The following is a 20,959-nucleotide window of genomic DNA, read 5'->3' as shown; positions in this document are numbered from 1 at the left end:
CTCCCACCTGAGGCAGAACAGCCCCTTCCTTCTGGGGCATTAAAATAGCGCCGCCTCCCCCAGGAAAGTGCTGTCCAGCAGCCAGAGGAGCGGCCCTGGCCATTCACTGGGGACAGGCAGCAGCCCCATTGGGAGGCGGGGAGATACTTGGAGAGTGGTGGATAATGGCATGGACTTGATTTTCAACTGAGTAACAAGGTGCGCTGAGAAGAGCTGCAGTCGGTGGCTGCTGCATAGTGAGGGCAGTGGAATTCTGTGTGTGCCAGTCAGCTTTAGGTACATTTTAAAATAGAATTGTAGAGGTGGAAGGGTCTAGCCCAACTTCCTGTAATGTTCTCAATCACTGCCTGACGGTCAGATGGTGGGATGCAAAAGGCCCTAAAAGGGTGACGGTCCTATTGCTTTCCTAGGCGGCTTTTGTTGGCCCCGGAGGAACATGGGAGGATGGATCCCTGGCCTTTCAAGAGAAAGTACACCTCGCCTCTCCAGACCAGTGTCGCTTCTCAAGGTTTAGTTTCTGTTAATTCACCCTTCTCCCTTGCTCCTCTGAGGCAGTCCTTCATAGAAGGCCCAGTCAGACCTCATGGCAGAAGGAAAGCAGAAGCAGAATTGTGGGTCATCAGGTGGTTGATCTAACCAGCCTCTTCAGGCAGCTATATGCGAGTACAGTGGTACCTCGGGTTAAGAACTTAATTCGTTCTGGAGGTCCGTTCTTAACCTGAAACTGTTCTTAACCTGAAGCACCACTTTAGCTAATGGGGCTTCCTGCTGCCGCCGCAGCAAGATTTCTGTTCTCATCCTGAAGCAAAGTTCTTAACCCGAGGTACTCTTTCCGGGTTAGTGGAGTCTGTAACCTGAAGCGTCTGTAACCCGAGGTACCACTGTATTCAAAAAGCACATGAGCTAGGACGGGACTCTGCAAGGCCCTATAGTTCAGTGTGTCACCCCCCACAAGAGCAGAGCTGTCTCTGCCCCCCCCCACCTGGGGCCTGCCTGACCCCTGACAGTGGGACACAGCCCTTTGCCACCCCTCCCCACATGAGTGGCCCAGTAGGATTTTGTGGACTCTTAAAAGTTGCTGAGAGCCAAGAGGGTTGCATTCTCTCCATTCCTTGCCTCATCCAGGTTGTCCACCCCAAAGTCAGGCTGAAGTAGACACAGACACCTGAGACAGGTACACCTACCACCACCCTGTCTGTTTTGTGGTCCAAAGGCAGGGCCTCTTTCCAGGGAAGGCGCTGCCCAGTTTTGCAGGAGCAAGACCTCAGAGGAGGATCTTGGTGCAAGGGAGAACATGGGGCTCCCTTGTCCCCGACTCCTACATCTTTCTAAGACCAAACTAGCCCTGTGCGATGGGCCCGGACCCCAAACTGGAAGCCAGCGAGAACAGCATTTCACATATGAATTAAGCCTGTGCATATCTGCAGTCCAAAGAGGACCTTAGCTCAGTGATGGAGCACATCCTCCACCAGGGGAAGGAGCTTGGGATGTGAATCTGCTTAAAAGTGTCGTATTTCAGGCTCCTCCTGGGAGTGGAGGCGAGACGACGAAGGCAGCAGGAAAAACCAGCGGCAGCCACCCACTTGTTCAAGCTGGAACTTAAAGAGGATACCGCTAGCTTTTATTTAACACAGTTCTACATAGTGCTTGGAGCTATATGGGCCAGGTTTAAAATCCTCCAGGAATTTTGCTACTTTTCCCACGCCTTCGATGTCCCGTTTGTTTTCCTTCTTCCTTGAGGAGTGAGGTTTCTTTCCTTCCTCTGGAGTGGGTGGCTGGAGGTGGCAGAGGGGGTGCCGCCTGGAGCAGAGAGAGAGGCTGCGTGACCCAACGGAGAGCAGAAGCAACCGGAAGTTGGTCACCCAGCAGCCACGACGCCTGCTCTTCTCCCATCCCTCAGCTGCTGTGCTGCACCGCTGCCCTCCTGCCTCTTGCGTCCCTGCGGAACCGCGAAATACAGAAAGAGGGTTGGTTTTCAGAGCAACTACTGTATGGAGCACAAGATGCCACAGGCCTGAACCCACCTCATCAGATGTAGGGAGGAGGCGATTTCTCCTGTCCCTACAAAGCAAGCTTTCCCCCAACATGGGGCTGATAGGAGTTGTAGTTCAAAACATCTGGAGGGCACCAGGTTGGGGAAGCCTGGCTATTATACCACTGTACAGTGATACCTTGGTTCTCAAACTTAATCTGTTCCGGGAGTCCGTTTGACTCATGAAACAGTTTGAAGAGCAAGGTGCCACTTTCAATTGGCTGCAGGAGCTTCCTGCACTCAATCGGGAGCCGTGCCGGACGTTCAATTTCCGAAAAACGTTAGCGAACCAGAACACTCACTTCCGAGTTTGTAGCGTTCGGGCGCCAAGCTGTTTGGGAACCAAGGTACCACTGTATACATAAAGGAAGAAAAATAGGTTGCAGGGGCTTAAATGACCCATTGGGTGCCTTCCAACACTACAATTCTCTCTCTTTCATACGCAAACTCTCTCTCTCTCTCTCTCTCTCTCTCTCACACACACACACACACACACACACACACACGACACACACGTATGCATGCAAGCCACTTTGTGGGCATTTTTTTAACAAGTGGTGTATATTTTGGGGGGAAATAATGAGGCCACAATGTCAGGCTGCAGGCCTGTGTCAGTACAATGCAGAGTGTCAGAGGAGTGCAAGATCAACTCAGTGCTGGCATAACTGGCTCATATCTTGTCGGAGAAAGCCCTGCTACCCCACCTGGGACTGCCAACAATTGCAGCTGCCTCTTTGCTGGAGAGTATCTCTCAGAATCGCCCATAAACAGGCACAAAGGTGGGGCCTTGCCGTTTTTGAGTCACAGGGCGAAGGGGGACCCTGGGCAGCTGCCACCTTAACAAGATGACAAAACCTGTTTTGCATTTAGAATTGTAGAGTGGGAAGGGACTGCCAGGGGCCATCTAGTCCTAGCCCCAGCAGTGCAGGAATCTCAGCTAAAGTATCTGACAGGTGGCCATCTGCTTAAAGACCTTTACATCTGGAAAGCTTGGGGACAGCGTTGCTGTGAGTGCCCAGCAAACACTTTTGCATAATGCACGCTCCTTGCTGCAACAAGTTTCTTCCGCTTGGAGAGAAATGTGGTGCTTCACAGGTCCAGTCCTTCCTCTTCTAGGCAGGGCCTCGCGCTCACAATTCTTGCACACAAGCAATTGGAAGGCGCAGAGCGTTTAGGGGAGCTGCCTGTTTACCTCCGAAGCTCTTGCTCAAAAGTCCTTAGGCGCTGCTGCTGTCGATCTGCTCTGGGACTTTGCCAGGCTGATTCCTGAATCGCGGTTTCAGCTTCCAGGTGACAGCCTTTCGCGCTGCGCCTGCTGGATCGAGGATGATGCATTCAAATCTTGTGTTCTGTATCTTTTTTGTGAAGGTGTTGATGATCAGCTCCCGTTTCAGGGACAGGCCAACGCCCTTGGCTTTCTCCCTGGGGTGGGGAAGAGAAAGAAGGCAGAAAATAAGTCGGAAGGGGGACAGCAGACCTTGGGAGAGAACGAGATGGGGAAAGTGTGTGCCTTTATTTAGTGTTGGTTTCATGAAACTTATACACTGCTTGGTTCTGGAAAAGCCTCAGAGGCTGACGAGAAGAGCAACATGGCGAGATTATTAGCAAAAACTTTAAATTGTTGGGAAAAGTTTAAAGCCAGCAATGACCTAAAAACACATGGGCGTTCTAAACATTCTGGGTTTTTCTGCGGAGGCCCAAAAGAGCACATCTCTGCCTGGCACCAATAGGCAGGGAGTTCCAGAGTGCAAGTACTAGCACACTTAAGATTGATTTCTTACAAAAGCAGAACAGGTATAATGTACACCTGTAACACTGCCAGTTCCACAGATCGACGCAGTCGAGCCGGCACCTGGATACTTTAGTTGAGATTCCTGCATGGCTGGGGGTTGGACTAGATGTCCCTCGGGGGTCCCAACTCTGATTCTATGTGGGGTAAGGTGATCTTGCAAGTAACTGGTCCCAAGTTATTATGGGCTTCGTATACACATAAGGAGAGCCTGCAGAGTGAGGCCAGTGGCCCACCTAGCCCAACCCTTTTATCTCAAAGTGGCCGAGCAGATGTCCGTGGGAAGCCAGTGAACAGGATCCGAGCCCAAGAGCCACTCCCCTCCTGTAGTTCCCAACAACTAGCGCCCGGAAGCATTGCTACCTCCAGCTGTGGAGACAGAGCAATAGCCATTGTGGCTGGTAAAGGTAAAGGGACCCCTGACCATCAGGTCCAGTTGTGGCCGACTCTGGGGTTGCGACGCTCATCTCGCTTTACTGGCCGAGGGAGCCGGCGTACAGCTTCCGGGTCATGTGGCCAGCATGACTAAGCCACTTCTGGCGAACCAGAGCAGCACATGGAAACGCCGTTTACCTTCCCGCCCAAGTGGTACCTATTGATCTACTTGCACTTTGACGTGCTTTCGAACTGCTAGGTTGGCAGGAGCAGGGACTGAGCAACGGGAGCTCACCCCGTCACGGGGATCTGAACCGCGACCTTCTATTCGGCAAGTCCTAGGCTCTGTGGTTTAACCCACAGCGCCACCCGCGTCCCTGGTAGCCGTTGATTGGACCACCTTGAACGTGGCCAGGTGCAACAGCAGAGGCAGGTCCTCTGAAAGCTGTAGGCCACATGGAAAGGCTGGACCCCGAGCAAAGCCTCTCCTCCTTGTGGCCCCTTGTGGGCTCATGGGGAAACCATGGAAAACCATTTCTCCGACCTTCCGTCCATGAGAGGCTGCCTTCAAGGCGAGTCAGGCAGCTGCTCCATCGAGCTCCTCCGACCAGCAGCAGTCGCTCTCCACGGGGTCAGAAGGGAAGGGGTTTCCAGCCCTCCCTGGAGGGGCTGCCACTGGGGACTGAACCTGGCACCTTCTGCATGCAAAGGCGGTGCTCTGACATTTCAGAACCATAGAACTGCAGGGTTTTTTTGTGGGGGGGGGGGAATCCCAAGGCCCATCTAGCCCAACCCCTTGCAGTGAAATTGACTGACTGCCGGGTCCCCTGGAAGCCGCAGGGTTTACTCACTCAGTGCGCCCCTCGCTCACTTCTCCACCTAGGTACAATTCCGACACGAACTGGCCGTTGGCCAGCCAGTACATGATGCCACTGTCTTCGTAATCTGTGTAGCCCTCGCACGGGATGCGGATCTGTTTTCCTGAAGAGGAGGAGGAGAGACCACATGGAGTCACCTGGCAGGGTCCGAAAGGAAGGCCAAACAGCCACCCCTTTGGAGGGAGTGGTTCTGGAGGACCAGGCACATGGCGCATGAAATTACTGGGGTGCAGTTTAAATTCTGTTGCAGCCTTCGAGGAACTTCAGTAATAGTTGCAAGGTAGATATAAGAAATTAGATATATTAAGAAAAAGTTTAATTATGATAAAAGTGTGTATGAAATCGAAATATGGAATAGACGGGAGGTTGGGTCTTTAGTGTTAAGACCAATTTATGTTTTATTGTTTGTTAAGAAAATTATGTGTCTATGGTTATTCCTGTGTGTAATTTGGTATTTGTGTTTTTTCCTTTTTTCTTGCTGTATCAGTTTTTTTAAAAAAGAAAGAAACTACTGGGGTGCAGAGGGCAGACTGCTCACCTGGGGGGATCTGGGCAATCTTGAATGGACACTGAGAAAGCAAAGGGTGTGTGTGTGCATGGGCCAGCCAGCCAGAAGCCCTCTTTGTGGGGGGTGGGGGTCCGGCTGGTTTCAATAAATGCCTTGTAGGGAGAACACTGGCAGTGAGCGCGCCAAGTCTCCTCTGCCCCCCAAATGACTGTTCTCCACACCTTCCGATCTGAAGGTACCAGAAGTCTCCTTTAAATTGGGGGGGGGGGCTAGCAGGCTCTCCCAGCTTCCCCCACCCTCTGGAATACAAGTTCCAAATGGCTGCCCAGGTGTGGGCAAATATATAAGAGGGTGCTGGATCAGGCCAATGGCCCATCTGGTCCAGCATCCTCTTCTCACAGTGGCCAACCAGGTGCCCCGACGGGAAACACACTATCGGGATTCGAACACAAGACCCCCTCCCCTCCTTCAGAAGCATTGATTCCCCCCGCAGTGGAGCCAGAGCAAAGCCAGCCTGACTAGGAGCCATCAATAGCCCTCTCCTCCTCCATGAGTTGGTCTAATCCCACTCTAAATCCATTCAAGTTGGTGGCCATCACTGCCTCCTGTGGCAGGGAGTTCCACAGTTTGACTATGTGCTTCATAAAGAAGTCCTTTCTTTTCTCTCTCCTGAGTCCCCCAACATCCAGCTTCATTGGGGACCCACGAGCTTGCTGCTTGTGGGCCGCTTTGAGGTACCTGCTGGATTTGAGACAATATTCCTTGTGCAAAGAAATCATTCCCTGTAGGGGCTTTAATTCTTCTGCATCTAAATATTGGGAGTTCTCTAAGGAGAGGCTGACTGATTCTTCCTGACAAGTCTTGTGCTCTATACTGAGGATGACTCCAGCTGCTCCTGGTGGGTCTTGGAGGGGCAACCTTCATGTTCCGGGGGGGGGGGGGGAAAGGTTCCCAAAGCTAGGCTTCATTGGCTATTGTCCCTCCATGGACCAATCGTTCCCCTGGACCCCCAGCACCCCTCTCAAGCCGGTCTGACTTGCTTGTGCAAAGCGGGCAGGACTCACCGCAGGAAGGCTTCTGCACGACAAGGTCAGAAGAAATATGTGGCTGCACATTTGCGGCTACATCTGAAAAGAGAAAACTCTTGAGAAGGAAACCTGGAACCCTTGGTAAGCCTTTTCTGCTGGTGCAGACAGATGACCTCTTAGCCCCCAAGATGACTGGCGTGCGGTTTCAGATGGAGAACCATGACTTGACCTGCTTATTGTGTTGCAAAAAAGAGAGCGCTTTCCGAAAGGTGGAAAGGCATTCAGGCCACGCACCCTTTGAAGTCATCCTGAGCATCTTGGCAGACCACCACTGCCCCTTACCATCTGGTTCCCAAGCGCTGGCAAGCCCTGTGCCACGAAAGCCTACGGAACAGTCTGCTCAGGGATTGGCGGACAGTTTCTGCTTGGCTCTCCCTTTGCATTTAACATCTGTGTCAGAGTTCCATGCTCTGGTGTCGCACCCACTGTTGGCTCTGGAGTCTCTGGATTAGGCCCCTGCCTCAGTCCCACCAAAGAGTCAACAAGCTCTTTGTTCTGGGTCGAATTGTAGAGTTGGAAGAGGGCTCCCAAAGCTCATCCAGTCCAACCCCCTTGCAAAGTAGGAATCTCAGCTAAAGAATCCCTGGCAGATCCATACACACACGCCCCACCTCTGCTTTAAACTCTCCAGTGAAGGAGAGTCCACCACCTTCCGAGGGAGTCCGTTCCACATTTGAACAGCTTTTACCACCAGAAAATTCTTCCTGATAATAATACTTTATTATTTCTACCCTGCCCATCTGGTTTCCCCAGCCACTCTGGGTGGCTTCCAACAAAATATTAAAATACAATAGTCTGTTAAACATTAAAGGCTTCCCTAAACAGGGCTGCCTTCAGATGTCTGGGACAGCTATCACATCACTTGTCATTCTTCTCCAGGCTAAACATACCCAACTCCTTCAACCGTTCCTCACCAGGCTGGGTTTCCAGACCGAGATGTTGCCAAAGGTGATGGCAGACCCTCTGGAAAGGTCTAGCTGTGAACGTTGTGGGGCAGCTGATCCCTGACTGCTAATCACTCACTTCTAAAAAGCCAATGGGGGTTTTTAAAGGGAGGGGGTGTTGTTAAAGAGGGTTATCTCTTCCCACTGGCCACTTTGCCTTACCTTGGAAGGAGGTGCTGCTGCAGATCAGGGCCAAGAGCAGGCAGCGTGCCTGGTGGCGAAGGCCTGGAAAGAGAGCAGGGGTAGAGAGAGAGACAGTTAGCATGGGCAGCCAGCAAGAGTCTCCACCAGCTCATTCCTTGGCCCCGGAGCCCTGCACCCCAAGGGAACATCTCCCCAGCTCACAAGGTGCAAAGCGCTGCAGGATGCTGCAGTGGCCGCTGGCTTAGATGGCTTTGACGGCTTAAGAGAGAAAGGAGGTGGTCTAGCCACGGTCTAGCCAGGTGCCTGGTTGGTGAATGGCAGTGGCTGGAGCGCAGGGTGGGGCTGAACAGCAAAAGTGCTGCTTTGAGGCATCTGAAATGCCTGCCTGCAAAGATTCTTTCCATTTCTTTGCCCGTTAGCCTCCTTGTACCACAAAGGTCAGCAATGACAAACTTAGACAGCATCCTAAAAAGCAGAGACATCACCTTGCCAACAAAGGTCCATATAGTTAAAGCTATGGTTTTCCCACTAGTGATGTATGGAAGTGAGAGCTGGACCATAAAGAAGGCTGATCGCCGAAGAATGGATGCTTTTGAATTCTGGTGCTGGAGGAGACTCTTGAGAGTCCCATGGACTGCAAGAAGATCAAACCTATCCATTCTGAAGGAAATCAGCCCTGAGTGCTCACTGGAAGGACAGGTCCTGAAGCTGGGGCTTGAATACTTTGGCCACCTCATGAGAAGAGAAGACTCCCTGGAAAAGACCCTGATGTTGGGAAAGATGGAGGGCACAAGGAGAAGGGGACGACAGAGGACAAGATGGTTGGACAGTGTTCTTGAAGCTACCAGCATGAGTTTGACCAAACTGCGGGAGGCAGTGGAAGACAGGAGTGCCTGGCGTGCTCTGGTCCAGGGGGTCACGAAGAGTCAGACACGACTAAACGACTAAACAACAACAACAACAAACTTGCCTTGGCTGATATAGAAAGGTAAAAGGTAAAGGGACCCCTGACCATTAGGTCCAGTCGCGGCCGACTCTGGGGTTGCAGCGCTCATCTCGCTTTATTGGCTGAGGGAGCCGGCGTACAGAGGGGGGCAGTCAGGCCATGAAGAGCCCAGCGTATCCCCCATCACACTGTCCCCAAGGCCACCACTGGGCCAGCTGTACGTCCTCCATCCATTCATGGATGTGTCTTAGCATTTTAACTTTGTATAGCACCTCGGCAGAAAGGCATTGGTGGAAGTGCAAGGAATAAATAAACGAGTAAATGCCGGCATAAGACGAATGGACAAATCATTATCTTTATTGCTACTGCACCACGTTGAAAATGGCCATTCACAAATGCCCCCATAGAATAAAATTGTAAGGGACCGCAAGGGTCATCAAGTTCAACCCCCTGCAGTGCAGGAACATACCCTCTAAAATTTCCCTGATGAAAATAGAGAATGATGATTTTACTGTTCATACCCACACATCTTACTGGGTTACCGCCAACATTTATAAAAACACAATAAAACATTTTTTTAAAAAACCCTTCCCTATACAGGATTGCCTTCACATGGCTCGGGAGTCAGATAATTCCATACCCTCCAACATTCCTCCAATGAAAATAGGGACATCCTAAGGAAAAGTGGGACACTCTGGGATCAAATCAGAAACCGGGACGGCTTCTCTAAATCAGGGACCTCCCTGGAAAATAAGGACGCTTGGAGGGTCTGCAGGAATGAACAGCTCAAGAATCCCTGACTGGGACCCACCTCCCACTGTTGAACATCTCTTCCTGTCAGAAGTTGCTTCCTGCTGCTGAGTTGGAATCTCCTTCCTTGCCATTTGGATCCCTTGGTTCGGATCCTTCCCTCCAGAGCAGCAGAAATCTAGCTTGCTCCATCTTCCCCCTGGAAGGCGTTTGAAGATGGCTCTCCTGCCTCCTCTCCGTCTCCTCCATTCCAGGCTCAGCATCCCCAACTCCCTCAACTGTTCCTCACAAGGCTTGGTTTCCCTCACAGAACTACAGTTCCCAGCACCCTTTGCAAACCACAGTTCCCAGGATTCTTCAGGGAAGTTGGGCTTTGAAGGTGCGCAGCCTCGGTTTCAAGTGTACAGTTACACTTCAAGCAAGAGGGAAAGTTCCCCTTGGACCCTCAGCTGCTTCCTCCCTCTTTTCTGTGCCACTGAAGGGGCACGTCTGTGTGGGCACAGATGGCGCCACTGAGGCTGCAGAGAGTGTGGCTAAGAAGCCTTGGCAGAGGCGGCGGAGAAGGCTGGCTCCCTACCTGTGGCTGAAGACATCCTCTTCGTCCTCTTCGCAAGGGGGGTGTCTGAGCGGAGGGAGGAGGAAGAGCTTTATATATCTGGTTCCTGACTCACAGGAAAGCCCTGCCCCCAGCAGCCAAAACAAAACAAAACAAAATGCCACATTCTTCACCAAATATTTAAAATTGTTTTTAAAGCATGGCTTAGAGCAGGGGTCAGCAAACTTTTTCAGCAGGGGCCAGTCCACTGTCCCTCAGACCTTATGGGGGGCCGGACTATATTTTTTTTGGGGGGGGGGAATGAACGAATTCCTATGCCCCACAAATAACCCAGATATGCATTTTAAATCAAAGGACACATTCTACTCATGTAAAAACACGCTGATTCCCGGACTGTCCACGGGCCGGATTTAGAAGGCAATTGGGCCAGATCCAGCCCCCAGGCCTTAGTTTGCCTACCTATACATGGCCTAGAGGTACCCATAAAATCTGCAGCACCTGTTTTTAACTAAAAGCTCTTTAATACTTCCAGGAAAACTGACAACTTCTCGTAAGATGTGGTTTGTCCCTTTCCCAGCAGAACATGAGCACGAGAGCACCTGGCCCTCCTGTGATTTCCAGGAACTGGCATACGGAAGCATCGCTGCCTCTGACTGGCGAGGCAGAACAGAGCCCTCCAGGCTAGGGGCTGTTTAGGGAAGTTTTTAATGTCTGACGCTGTGTTGTTTTTAATAGAGTGGCTGGGGAAACCCAGCCAGATGGGCGGGGTATAAATAATGAATTATTATTATTATTATTATTATTATTATTATTATTATTATTATCATTATTTATTATTTATTATTTCCTCTGTGAATTTCTTTAAGACCGTCGTTAAGGGAACTGCCATCAGTGCCGGAGGGAGAGAGCAAGCTCCAGAGGGATTCCAGAGAGCGTCCCGGGATTGGGAGAGGCAGCCCATCTTCTGGGGAAGAGAATCAGCGTAGCACCAGTGGAGAAGGGGGGCAGATGGGGGAATCGGCGAGGCGGTCCCATGACTCCTTGCCGGGGACCAGCGGGGAGAGTAAGGGTCCTCCGCTGCCTACGCCCTCCTTGCGCAGAAGGCTTCCGCGCAGAGAGAGTAGGCGGAGACTAGGCGTCAAAGAGCTTCTTTGCTGGAAGAAGTTTAAGAAACGCCCACTGACGGATTCTGCCAGCGATTGAGTCAGCCACGGGAGAGTGGCTGTCCGGACAGAAAAGGTTCACTCAGGCAACCCAGCCAGGTGTGGGCACCGGCTTACGCACGAGCAACCCCTAGAACCATTACACCGTCCAACTTGGTGGCCTTCGCTGTCGCCTGTGGGAGGGAGTTCCATGCGTGAAAAAGTCCTCTCTTTCCTCTGCCCTGAATCTTCGAACTTTCGGCTTCTTGGGATGTCCACAAGTTCCGGTGGTCCACAAGAGAGGGGGGAAAGCTTTTCTCCAACCTCTTTCTCCATTCCATGCATAATTTGCCAACTTCCTATCATGTCGCCTCTTCTCTAAACTAAAATTACCAGTTTGTTTTTTCAATGAATCCGGGGACACTTTTCAACTTCCTATTAAATAGGCAGATTTTGTCAGGGGACTGATTTGTAGAAGAAGAAGAAGAAGAGTTTGGATTTGATATCCCGCCTTTCACTCCCTTTAAGGAGTCTCAAAGCGGCTAACATTCTCCTTTCCCTTCCTCCCCCACAACAAACACTCTGTGAGGTGAGTGGGGCTGAGAGACTTCAGAGAAGTGTGACTAGCCCAAGGTCACCCAGCAGCTGCATGTGGAGGAGCGGAGACTCAAACCCGGTTCCCCAGATTACGAGACTACCGCTCTTAACCACTACACCACACTTGTAAATCTGGGGACTGTCGCCGGGAAACGGGGACGTCTGGTAACCTTACTCAAAACCAAAAAGTCCCAAATGCTGCAACCGTTCTTCGCAGGGGAGTCCCCGGGATTCCAGTGCTATTTTTCTAGAGAAAGCGGTGCCAAAACTCTCCCTGAATGCCTCCCTTGTTCTCTTAGACTGGCAATGGCGCCCACCTGAGAGGGTGGGGAGGAAAACCCTGCCTGGATCATTTCAGTTGCCCTTTTCCGAAGTCCAGTTTGTTTTCTACTGTTTTGTGAGTTTCGTCTGTTTCTGTAAATATGTAACATCCAGGCTTGCCCTTCTCAATGTCTCCGCTCAAAAAGAGGGCTGAAAGAGAGTTGGGGGAAAAGGTTTCCTTGCATGGAGAAGCAGGTGGGTTGCAGAGGTCCTGGGGTGCTTTTGGGGGTCAGCACAGCATGTCTGCGTTCCAGCCTCTCTGCCCCCTGTTAGGATATACAGTGGTACCTCGGGCTAAGTACTTAATTAGTTCCGGTGGTCCATTCTTAACCTGAAGCACCACTTTAGTTAATGGGGCCTCCCGCTGCCACAGCGCCACCACCGCGCGATTTCTGTTCTCATCCTGAAGCAAAGTTCTTAACCTGAGGTACTATTTCTGGGTTAGCGGAGTCCGTAACCTGAAGCGTAGGTAACCTGAGGTACCACTGTAGTTCCATTCCACCTTAAAAGGGTGCAGGCATGACTGTTGTGTGTCACATGCCTGTTTATTCCCAGCACAGTCTGCTGGGAACTTCCGTTTGTATATAGCTTTTGTTGTTGCTGTTTTGCTGGAGATGAAGGGAAGCAGACATGTTCTTTCCTTTGTTCCTGAACTATGCTGAATAAACGCTTGTAAATACTGCTTACACAGGGCTCTGTCCGCCTCTTCCACTGTGCAAAGATTTATTCACTCTGCTCTAAACGTATCTGAGGCTCGTGTCACTGTTTGATGCTGTTCCAAGGGAGACCGGTGATCGTCCGGCTGCTGGCTGGTGGCTGGAGTCAGCTGGGGGCCTGCCTGATGCCCCCGTCCCCCGGCAGTATCCCAACACCCCCACGACGCCCCAGTGAGTCCAAAAAGGACCAGACAAACCTGATGTTCGTTCTTTCAAGGCCCTCCAGGAACATTTTGTGGGTTGCTGATCCTTCAAAAGCCGAATTGCACTTCCCCCTTTCCTGGAAGCGGCAGTGCTACTCCACTTCTGCGCCTCTCAGTTTTGCTTTACATTTCCGCTGGCATCGCTAAGTCATGGGAAACCCATTTGAAGACGCAGATTACACTAATAATCCGAAAAATGTCAGCCCTAGATGGTGCAGGGGGGAAAACCCTGCACAAGCTCAGAATGAATGTGATGTCTGGTAGGAAAGACCGCTGGATCTTTCTCAACTTTTGTGCTGAGCTAGATTTAGCGCCACGTGAGCTTCTGGTGCAAAGGCTTTCTGCTTTCTTTAGATAAGCCCTTTCTCACTCACTGCCCTCCTCGCCAGGAGTTCTGGTTTCGTTCTTGAGCTCCGGACTGCAGAAAGTGCTTCTGTCCTAAATAAAGCCCTTAAGTCCCTGCACTGACCCTGGGTTCAGACTGTTCAGATTCCCACCAGCCAACCATAGGAGTCAACTCCTAGGGGCCAAGGGGTTTTCGCCCCCCCAGTAAAATATTTGAGGGGGCCGCCCCCCAAAAAAGTTGATGGGCATTGCCATTCAAATGGTGTGACTCTAGCAGTGACCAGAGGAGGAATGGCCACTGGGAGGAGCACAGAGAGAAGGAACTCCCTGGTGCGCCTGCCTTAGTGAAACTGGACGCCTTCATCTGCCCCAACTGCAACAAAACATCTCTCCCTTTTCTGTTTCTACTACAGCCACAGCAGGTGCTATAACTCCCCAACGATTTGACTTGACCCCCTGAAGGCGCACTCCTTCGTTGTCTCCCAAGACAGTGGTGGGAAGTAGGGGGAGGAAAGGTGGGGAAATATTGTTAAAAAGGTGTAGTCATAGGTATATCAGTATTCAAATTTGAATTGTCAAATTGTGTTAGTAGTGTTATTATGGTATTTGCTGTATGTGTCTTTTGTGGTTGTTCTTTGTATTGAAAAAATGATTAAATAATTAAAAAAAAATAGGAAAAGGAAAAATTCTAAAACAGGTTAAAAAAAAAAAATCACACCAACTTCCTAACCTTTATAGTGCAATAGTGTGAAGCAGCTGTTGGCACAGGTTGCAATCCTACGGGTTTCATTTCTTTTGTCACCTTAATAATTAACCTCTGGGAATGTGCAGTCAACCGCCTGCCTTTGTATCCTTAACATGTCCGCATTGCTGGGCACTTAATGTCTCTGCCCAAATTGTGCCCACTGGAACACTCTGTCCAGCCATCTGCCCACCCACCCACTGATCCTTCCTTCCTTCCTCCCCCTCCTCCGCCTCCTTCTGGGCACTTAATGTCTCTGCCCAAATTGTGCCCACTGGAACACTCTGTCCAGCCATCTGCCCACCCACCCACTGATCCTTCCTTCCTTCCTCCCCCTCCTCCGCCTCCTTCTGGGAAACATAGTTCAGCTGCCACCAAGTCACAGTGAGCTCAGCGGCTCACTGGCCCTTCCCTAGCCTGGGGCAAGAGTGACTTCAGCCATGCTCAGCCACGCGGCTGCCTGTTGCCCACCTGCTTTGAATCAGTTAGTGATGGAAGCCAGCTGTGGAGTTCTTTCTCCCAATGGAGAGGGGTGGGAAGGGAAGCCCCCAACCTTCATTGTTATCTACTGAGTTGAATAGGATCCAAAATGCAGCAGTCTGATTGGTCCTAGAACAATAGGATTCAGAATGCAACAGTCAGATTGGTCCTGGACAATGCAGCAGTCTGATTGGTCCGCAGGAGCCACCCAATCCAGCTACAGGTGGGAGTGAATCCACAACCTGATTGGCCTACAGGAATTAGCCAATCACGTGCAGCCCTTTGTGTAAATAATGTATATAAAGCAGACATTGTGGGGGAACTTCCATGCCTTCTCACCACTATGAGCTGAATAAAGAGCATGAAATCCACTCTCGACTCCGAGTATATTTCACTCATGGATGGCCATGGGGATTTCTTCACAAATGGCCTGACGGTTGAAGGAATTGGTTTACGTTTAGCCTGGAGAAGAAGTGTCTGAAGGGATATGAGAGCCATTTTCAAATGTCTCGAGGGCTGCCCCGTGGAAGAAGGAGCGAGCTTGTTTTCTCCTGCTCCAGAAGGCAGGACCTGGACTGATGGCCATGGCAAGAAAGGAGATCCCGACCAAACGTTAGGAAGATTTTTCTGTGATAATTTTTTAATTAAGGTTTTCAGTATTACAACAGATAGATAGACAGATGTAACAAATACAAAATAAGGGAAAGACAAAAAAACATAGCAGGCAGAGGAGTGCGTGCCTATCTCCAAGGCAATTGACTAATCTGGAAAATATATATATCACTGAATAGGAATAAGTCCAGGAAGAAAGTCTTATCACACCCATATTTCTCTCAAAACCAGTCAGAAGAGAAGAGGGGCAGATGAAGATGACAGACTTTGCAGAACTGGCGAAGCTGGCAGGAAAAATCTGAAACCAGCATGATCAAGTATTTCAAAATGACTGGAGTAAATTCATACGATATCTGAAAGATCATGGTAAGCAATTAACATCACTAGCAGGATTGCCTGAAGACTTGTAATGAGAAATTTTCTATCTTTATTTAAATTTTTGAGATCTTTTGCAATAAGTGTAATTAGAATTGGAAAACGTGTAAATTGCAATGATATAAAGGTTAATTTTGAAAGCCATGAGGCAGGAGGGAAGGAATTCTATAGGCTCTAAGAGCCAAGGCAGTATAGTGGATAAAGATGATGTGAATGTATAATGTTAAATGGAAAACAAATAAAAATTATTAAAAAAAACAAAACCAGTGAGCGGCACTGATTTAGATGCTTATCATTGGTAGATTGAACAAAGTCCCATCAAAACGCCACGAAAGAGTCCAGTTTCTTTTTTTTTTTAGATAAAAATCCCATGTTCCATGTGACATTTTCTTGTGAGGCAATGTTCTAGATGCCGTCCCACGAATGTGATGTCCAATAAAGTTTTCTGATTTGGACAATCATGAAATGAGTTACCAACCACAAAAATATCAAGAGTTCTTTTGATTTGATCTTTACCTTCTGAGGGATTTGTGGTTCTGACGAGTTATGGCCAGGGCAATATCTACATCCACGAAAGTCAGGGATTTTCTGATACAAATTAAATCTATTTCATTTCCCCCTGCAGCTCTGGCTTGAAACCTAACCAAGGCAAGAGGGGGAATTAACGTTCTCCATCCTTGCTAGCAAGTGCCTTGACAAATACACCTGGAAAATTATGTTTGCTTTTAAAGGAAGAAAGTTTGAGGTATAAATGAGGCCACCACTTCAGCCCTTTTGAAGATGAAAAGCCTAAAATAAAATTAAAAAACAGGAACAGAAACAAGAGGCAGTTATCTCTCTCTCTTCCCATTAATCTCCCATTTCTCCAAAGTACTAGGAAGCTCTGAGTGAGTCCCACAACTCCAGAAATAGGCACTGCCTAAAACAATAATAATAATAAAATAGGAACAGGAACAAGAGGCGGTTACCCACTTTGATTCAGAGACTGGTGCTTGACCATCAGACATGCTCAGTGACTCGAACTCATGACAGATTTGAGTCAAAAAGGGTGAAATTATTCCACGGTTGAACTTTGGCCTTCAAACCAGCCGTGTGATTTGCACAGCAATGTATATGGAAATCAGGTGGTTTTTCTAAAGGACCTGTTTGCATGCTTTGTCTAGGCCAGCCATGCAAAATTTGAAATTATGCAGGGTCTGAGTTTTCTGAGGTTGACTTAGCTGCAGCAATAGCCCCACTGAAGTGGCCCTTTGCAGCTTTTAGCACCAGGTGAGGTGACTGCAAAGGATATGGACCTGCCCTCAGGAAACTTAAGCTGCTGTTCTAGAAGGGGACGAACAGAGGACGAGATGGTTGGACAGTGTTCTCGAAGCTACCAGCATGAGTCTGACCAATCTGGGGGAGGCAGTGGAAGACAGGAGTGCCTGGCGTGCTCTGGTCCAGGGGGTCACGAAGAGTCGGACATGACTAAACGACTAAACAACGACAACACTTATGTATCACATCCCACAACAAAGGCCTTGGACCTCATCAGTCGAAAGGGACTTTTCACGCTGCTCAACACGACAGGGTGTCCCCCCATTATCATGCCATCCAGTAGCCTCGGATGCCTTCCTTGGAAAAGTGGTGTGAAACAGGGCTGTGTTCTCGCCCCAATGCTCTTTGGCACGTTGTTCTCCCTGTTGCTCTCCTGTGCCTTCAGCTCAACTGATGATGGTGTCATTATAGGAAAAAACTGCTCCTTTTCCCTTATGAGGTATCCAAGAGCCCGTCTAGTCCTTAAGTAGGTTTCCTTTCAGGAGGAGAAAATAACAGAGGCCAACCAGAAAATATTGAAATTGCCCATCCTGTAGCCCAAGACCCCCCCCCAAAAAAACAACAACATACATACATCACAGAAGGAGGCGGTCTACAGCAGAAATCCTGTCCGCCAGGATACCTGATAATGGTCACTGGTTGCTTTGCCTGGGCAGCCTGGCCGTTCTTTTGTGATGGTTAATAGTTGAGTTCCTGAATCCAGGTCACAGGCTCACCCTATTCATACACAAATGTGCCCTTAAGACAGGATTTGCAAGCAAAAAGACAAAGGGAAGGCTTTCCCCATTTTCCTCCCTACTGCAGAGGAATATTTGAGGCCACTGGGAGTCAAAATGGCTTCAGGATTGTACTATTTCAGACACATGTTTTATATACTTATGTGTTTGCCTTGTAAATTTATGAATGTTTAATTTATTTTTGAGACCTTAAATTCTTATAAGAGTGTGTACATCCATACAAGGAGAGACAGGGGTCTGCTCATCCTGCAAGTCTCTGTGGCCAGACGAAAGTGTGGCAGATTCCTATCTGAGAGATGTTGCTTGCACGTGATGCAGCCTTGACAGCGCACTCTGTGGAAGCTCAGCATAGGTTCATCATGGCCGGTGGGAGGAGTGCAGAGAGATGAAACGCATGGTGCAGCGGCACAACCAGACACCTTCATCTGCCCCGGCTGCAACAAAACATGTCTCTCCCCATCTGTCTCTACAGCTACAGCAGGCACTGTAACTCCCCAATGGTTTGACTTCACCCCTGAAGGTGAAGTCTCCTCCTCCATTGATTACCGAGACAGATGCACCAGTTTGAAGCCTGTTTATTTTTTACACTTTTGCCTGGCCCTTCTCGCAAGGAATTCAGGGTGACATGGGGGGTTCTTCCGATCGCCGGCAGCTTTACCCTCACAATGGCCCTGTGAGGGAGGCCAGGCCGAGAGACAGGAGCTGTCCCAAGGCGGCCCAGTGAGTTCCATGGCTGAGAGCAGAATTTGCACCCAGGTCCCCTCAGTCTTGATCTGCCTTGGTGAGCCTTAAGAGAACGCATACCAGTTAGAGGAACTGGGACTCAAATTGTCAACAGTTTGCCTGAAAAGCAGAGTCACGATGAGTTTGAGTTAATCCAGATTCCGAGGATAATCTCTCTCTTCCCTTTTCTCCAAAGTACTAGGAAGCTCTGAGTGAGTCCCACAACTCCAGAAATAGGCACTGCCTAAAACAATAATAATAATAAAACAGGAACAGGAACAAGAGGCGGTTACCCACTTTGATTCAGAGACTGGTGCTTGACCGTCAGACATGCTCAGTGACTCGAACTCATGACAGATTTGAGTCAAAAAGGGCGAAATTATTCCATGGCCGAACTTTGGCCTTCAAATAGGGAGTTGTTGCAATTTTGGTCAGCAAGGGGGCATGATCCTGAGGAGCCCACAAGTAGTTTCCATTACACGTCCTAGTGCTTGCGCTTCAGCCGATCACACCACAAAATCACCATGAATAATCACAGAGTGTGAGTGTGCGCGAGACAGGTTTATTTTATTAAACTTGTATCCTGTCCTCCCCAAAGGTTCCCAGAGCAGAAAACATCAAAATGTTAAAACAATGCAACTGGAAATATCTGCAAGCAATTTAAAACCATCCAAATTGTGCCCGTGTCCCGCATGGACTTGCTTGTGAAGATGTGACTAATTTCACTTGCCCTGGGAACTAGGGGTGAACATGAGACCAAACCTGCCCCTTGGCAAAGCGCCTGTGAGGGATTTGGGCTCCTCTGAGGTGAGGTGCCATATGCTAGAGCAGTAAGGTCAAGGTAAAAGGACCCCTGACCATTAGGTCCAGTCGTGGCCGACTCCGGGGTTGCGGCGCTCATCTCGCTTTATTGGCCAAGGGAGCCGGCGTACAGCTTCCAGGTCATGTGGCCAGCATGACTAAGCCTCTTCTGGCGAACCAGAGCAGCGCACGGAAACACAGTTTACCTTCCCGTCGGAGTGGTACCTATTTATCTACTTGCACTTTGACATGCTTTCGAACTGCTAGGTTGGCAGGAGCAGGGACCGAGCAACGGGAGCTCACTCCGTCACGGGGATTCGAACTGCTGACCTTCTGATCGGCAAGCCCTAGGCTCTGTAGTTTAACCCACAGCACCACCCTCGCCCTATGTTAGAGCAGTAGCAGGATGCTTAAAGGCGACAAAAACCCACTGCAATTGCAACACTTCTGGAGTGTTATAAAATTTTAAGGTGCGCACACATAGCAGTTGTGCACGCCACAGAAAACCAATCCTTCACCCTGCAAAATTTAGGAAATATTGCCTGAGAAAATTACACCTTATTTTAGTGCACAGAGCAATCCCAAAAAGCCTTCTGCAGAAGGGAAATACCGTATTTTTCGCCCTATAGGACACACTTTTCCCCCTCCAAAAATGAAAGGGAAATGTGTGTGCGTCCTATGGGGCGAATGCAGGCTTTCGCTGAAGCCTGGGGAGCAAGAGGGGTCGGTGCGCACCAATCCCTCTCGCTCTCCAGGCTTCAGGCAGCTATCCGCAAGCCTGCGGAGCCCGGCGCGACTTCCTGCTGGGCTCCCCAGGCTTGCGGACAGCAGCCTGCAGCGCGAAACCCGGGGAGTGCAGCGGAGCGCACCCCGGGCTTCAGGCAGCTCTCCACAAGCCTTGGGAGCCCGGCGCGACTTCCCGCTGGGCTCCCAAGGCTTGCAGATAGCAGTCTGTTCTGGGGGCTGGGGTCGGGGAAAGCTCAGGCTTCCCCCGCCCCAGCCCCACGCCTGGGGGGGAAATAATTTTTTTTCTTTATTCCCCCCCCCAAAAAAAAACTAGGTCCGCCCTATGGGCCGGTGCGCCCTATAGGGCGAAAAATACAGTATATTGAAGAAAGCTCTCCCAATAGCACTTACAAATCCTTCAAATCCTGTCTTAAGGGCATATTTGGTGTATGAATAGGATGGGCCTGTGACCTGGATTCAAGAACTAAAGTATTTACCACCTCAAAAGAATGGCTAGGCTGCCCAGGTAACGCAACCATTAAAACATTATCAGGTATCTTGGCAGAGAGGAGAGAAGCCATACAGACCACCTATTTTTGTGCTTTTAGGGTAAAGGTAAAGTGACCCCTGACCATTAGGTCCAGTTGCGGACGACTCTGGGATTGCGGTGCTCATCTCGATTTACTGGCCAAGGGAGCTGACGTTTGTCTGCAGTTTTTCCGGGTCATGTGGCCAGCAGGACTAAGCCGTTTCTGGCGAAACCAGAGCAGCGCACGGAAACGCCGTTTACCTTCCCACCGGAGCGGTACCTATTTATCTACTTGCACTTTGACGTGCTTTTGAACTGCTAGGTTGGCAGGAGCAGGGACTGAGCAATGGGAGCTCACCCTGTTGCGGGGATTCGAACTGCTGACCTTCCAATCGGCAAGCCCTAGGCTCAGTGGTTTAGACCCACGTGCTCTCAAGGTAGTCTTTGTCTAAAGGATTGGACAATGTCAAAAGTCTTCAAAGGTTCCTGCAAACTTTGTTCTTGGTCTCTCTTATCTCCTTGCAAGGTGGGGGGTGGGTGGGACTCTATTGCAACAGAAAACGAAAGATCTCCTTGCTTTCAC

General features: G+C 49.8%; 2 protein-coding genes and 1 long non-coding RNA gene across 4 annotated transcripts in view; all 3 read right to left on the bottom strand.

Annotated features, from left to right (window-relative positions):
- RNF121 (ring finger protein 121) overlaps positions 1-20,959 on the bottom strand; it is a 188,153-nt gene that overhangs the window by 144,260 nt on the left and 22,934 nt on the right. The window lies entirely within an intron of this gene.
- IL18BP (interleukin 18 binding protein) lies at positions 1,583-10,509 on the bottom strand. 2 transcript variants are annotated; one of them, XM_081002461.1, is made up of 7 exons: positions 10,470-10,509; positions 10,032-10,076; positions 7,777-7,839; positions 6,647-6,709; positions 5,048-5,177; positions 3,225-3,454; positions 1,583-1,939 (listed from the first exon to the last, which is right to left on the bottom strand). In XM_081002461.1, the coding sequence occupies exons 1-6, from the start codon at positions 10,492-10,494 to the stop codon at positions 3,250-3,252; spliced, it is 531 nt and encodes a 176-aa protein (XP_080858587.1). In that variant the 5' UTR covers positions 10,495-10,509; the 3' UTR covers positions 1,583-1,939; positions 3,225-3,249. The 2 variants fall into 2 exon arrangements, with proteins under 2 accessions (XP_080858587.1, XP_080858586.1); XM_081002460.1 differs by lacking the exons at positions 10,032-10,076; positions 10,470-10,509 and adding an exon at positions 9,516-9,732.
- LOC308476587 lies at positions 15,179-16,863 on the bottom strand. The gene is made up of 2 exons (XR_013985983.1): positions 16,512-16,863; positions 15,179-16,377 (listed from the first exon to the last, which is right to left on the bottom strand). It is a non-coding gene; the product is annotated as an uncharacterized lncRNA (long non-coding RNA).

Source organism: Podarcis pityusensis (assembly GCF_964106645.2).
Source record: "Podarcis pityusensis genome assembly, chromosome: 4".
Taxonomy (NCBI): domain Eukaryota; kingdom Metazoa; phylum Chordata; class Lepidosauria; order Squamata; family Lacertidae; genus Podarcis; species Podarcis pityusensis.
Note: the sequence above shows the minus strand (reverse complement) of the source record. Positions and strands in the feature narration are given on the sequence as shown.

Coding starts and splice junctions, on each gene's coding strand:
- IL18BP (XM_081002460.1), bottom strand. CDS start 9,717: ATGCTGAGCCTGGAATGGAGGAGACGGAGAGGAGGCAGGAGAGCCATC. Junction 6,710..7,776: donor CAGCAGCACCTCCTTCCAAG/GTAAGGCAAAGT, acceptor TTCTCTTTTCAG/ATGTAGCCGCAAATGTGCAG. Junction 5,178..6,646: donor CGTGCAGAAGCCTTCCTGCG/GTGAGTCCTGCC, acceptor CCTCCTCTTCAG/GAAAACAGATCCGCATCCCG.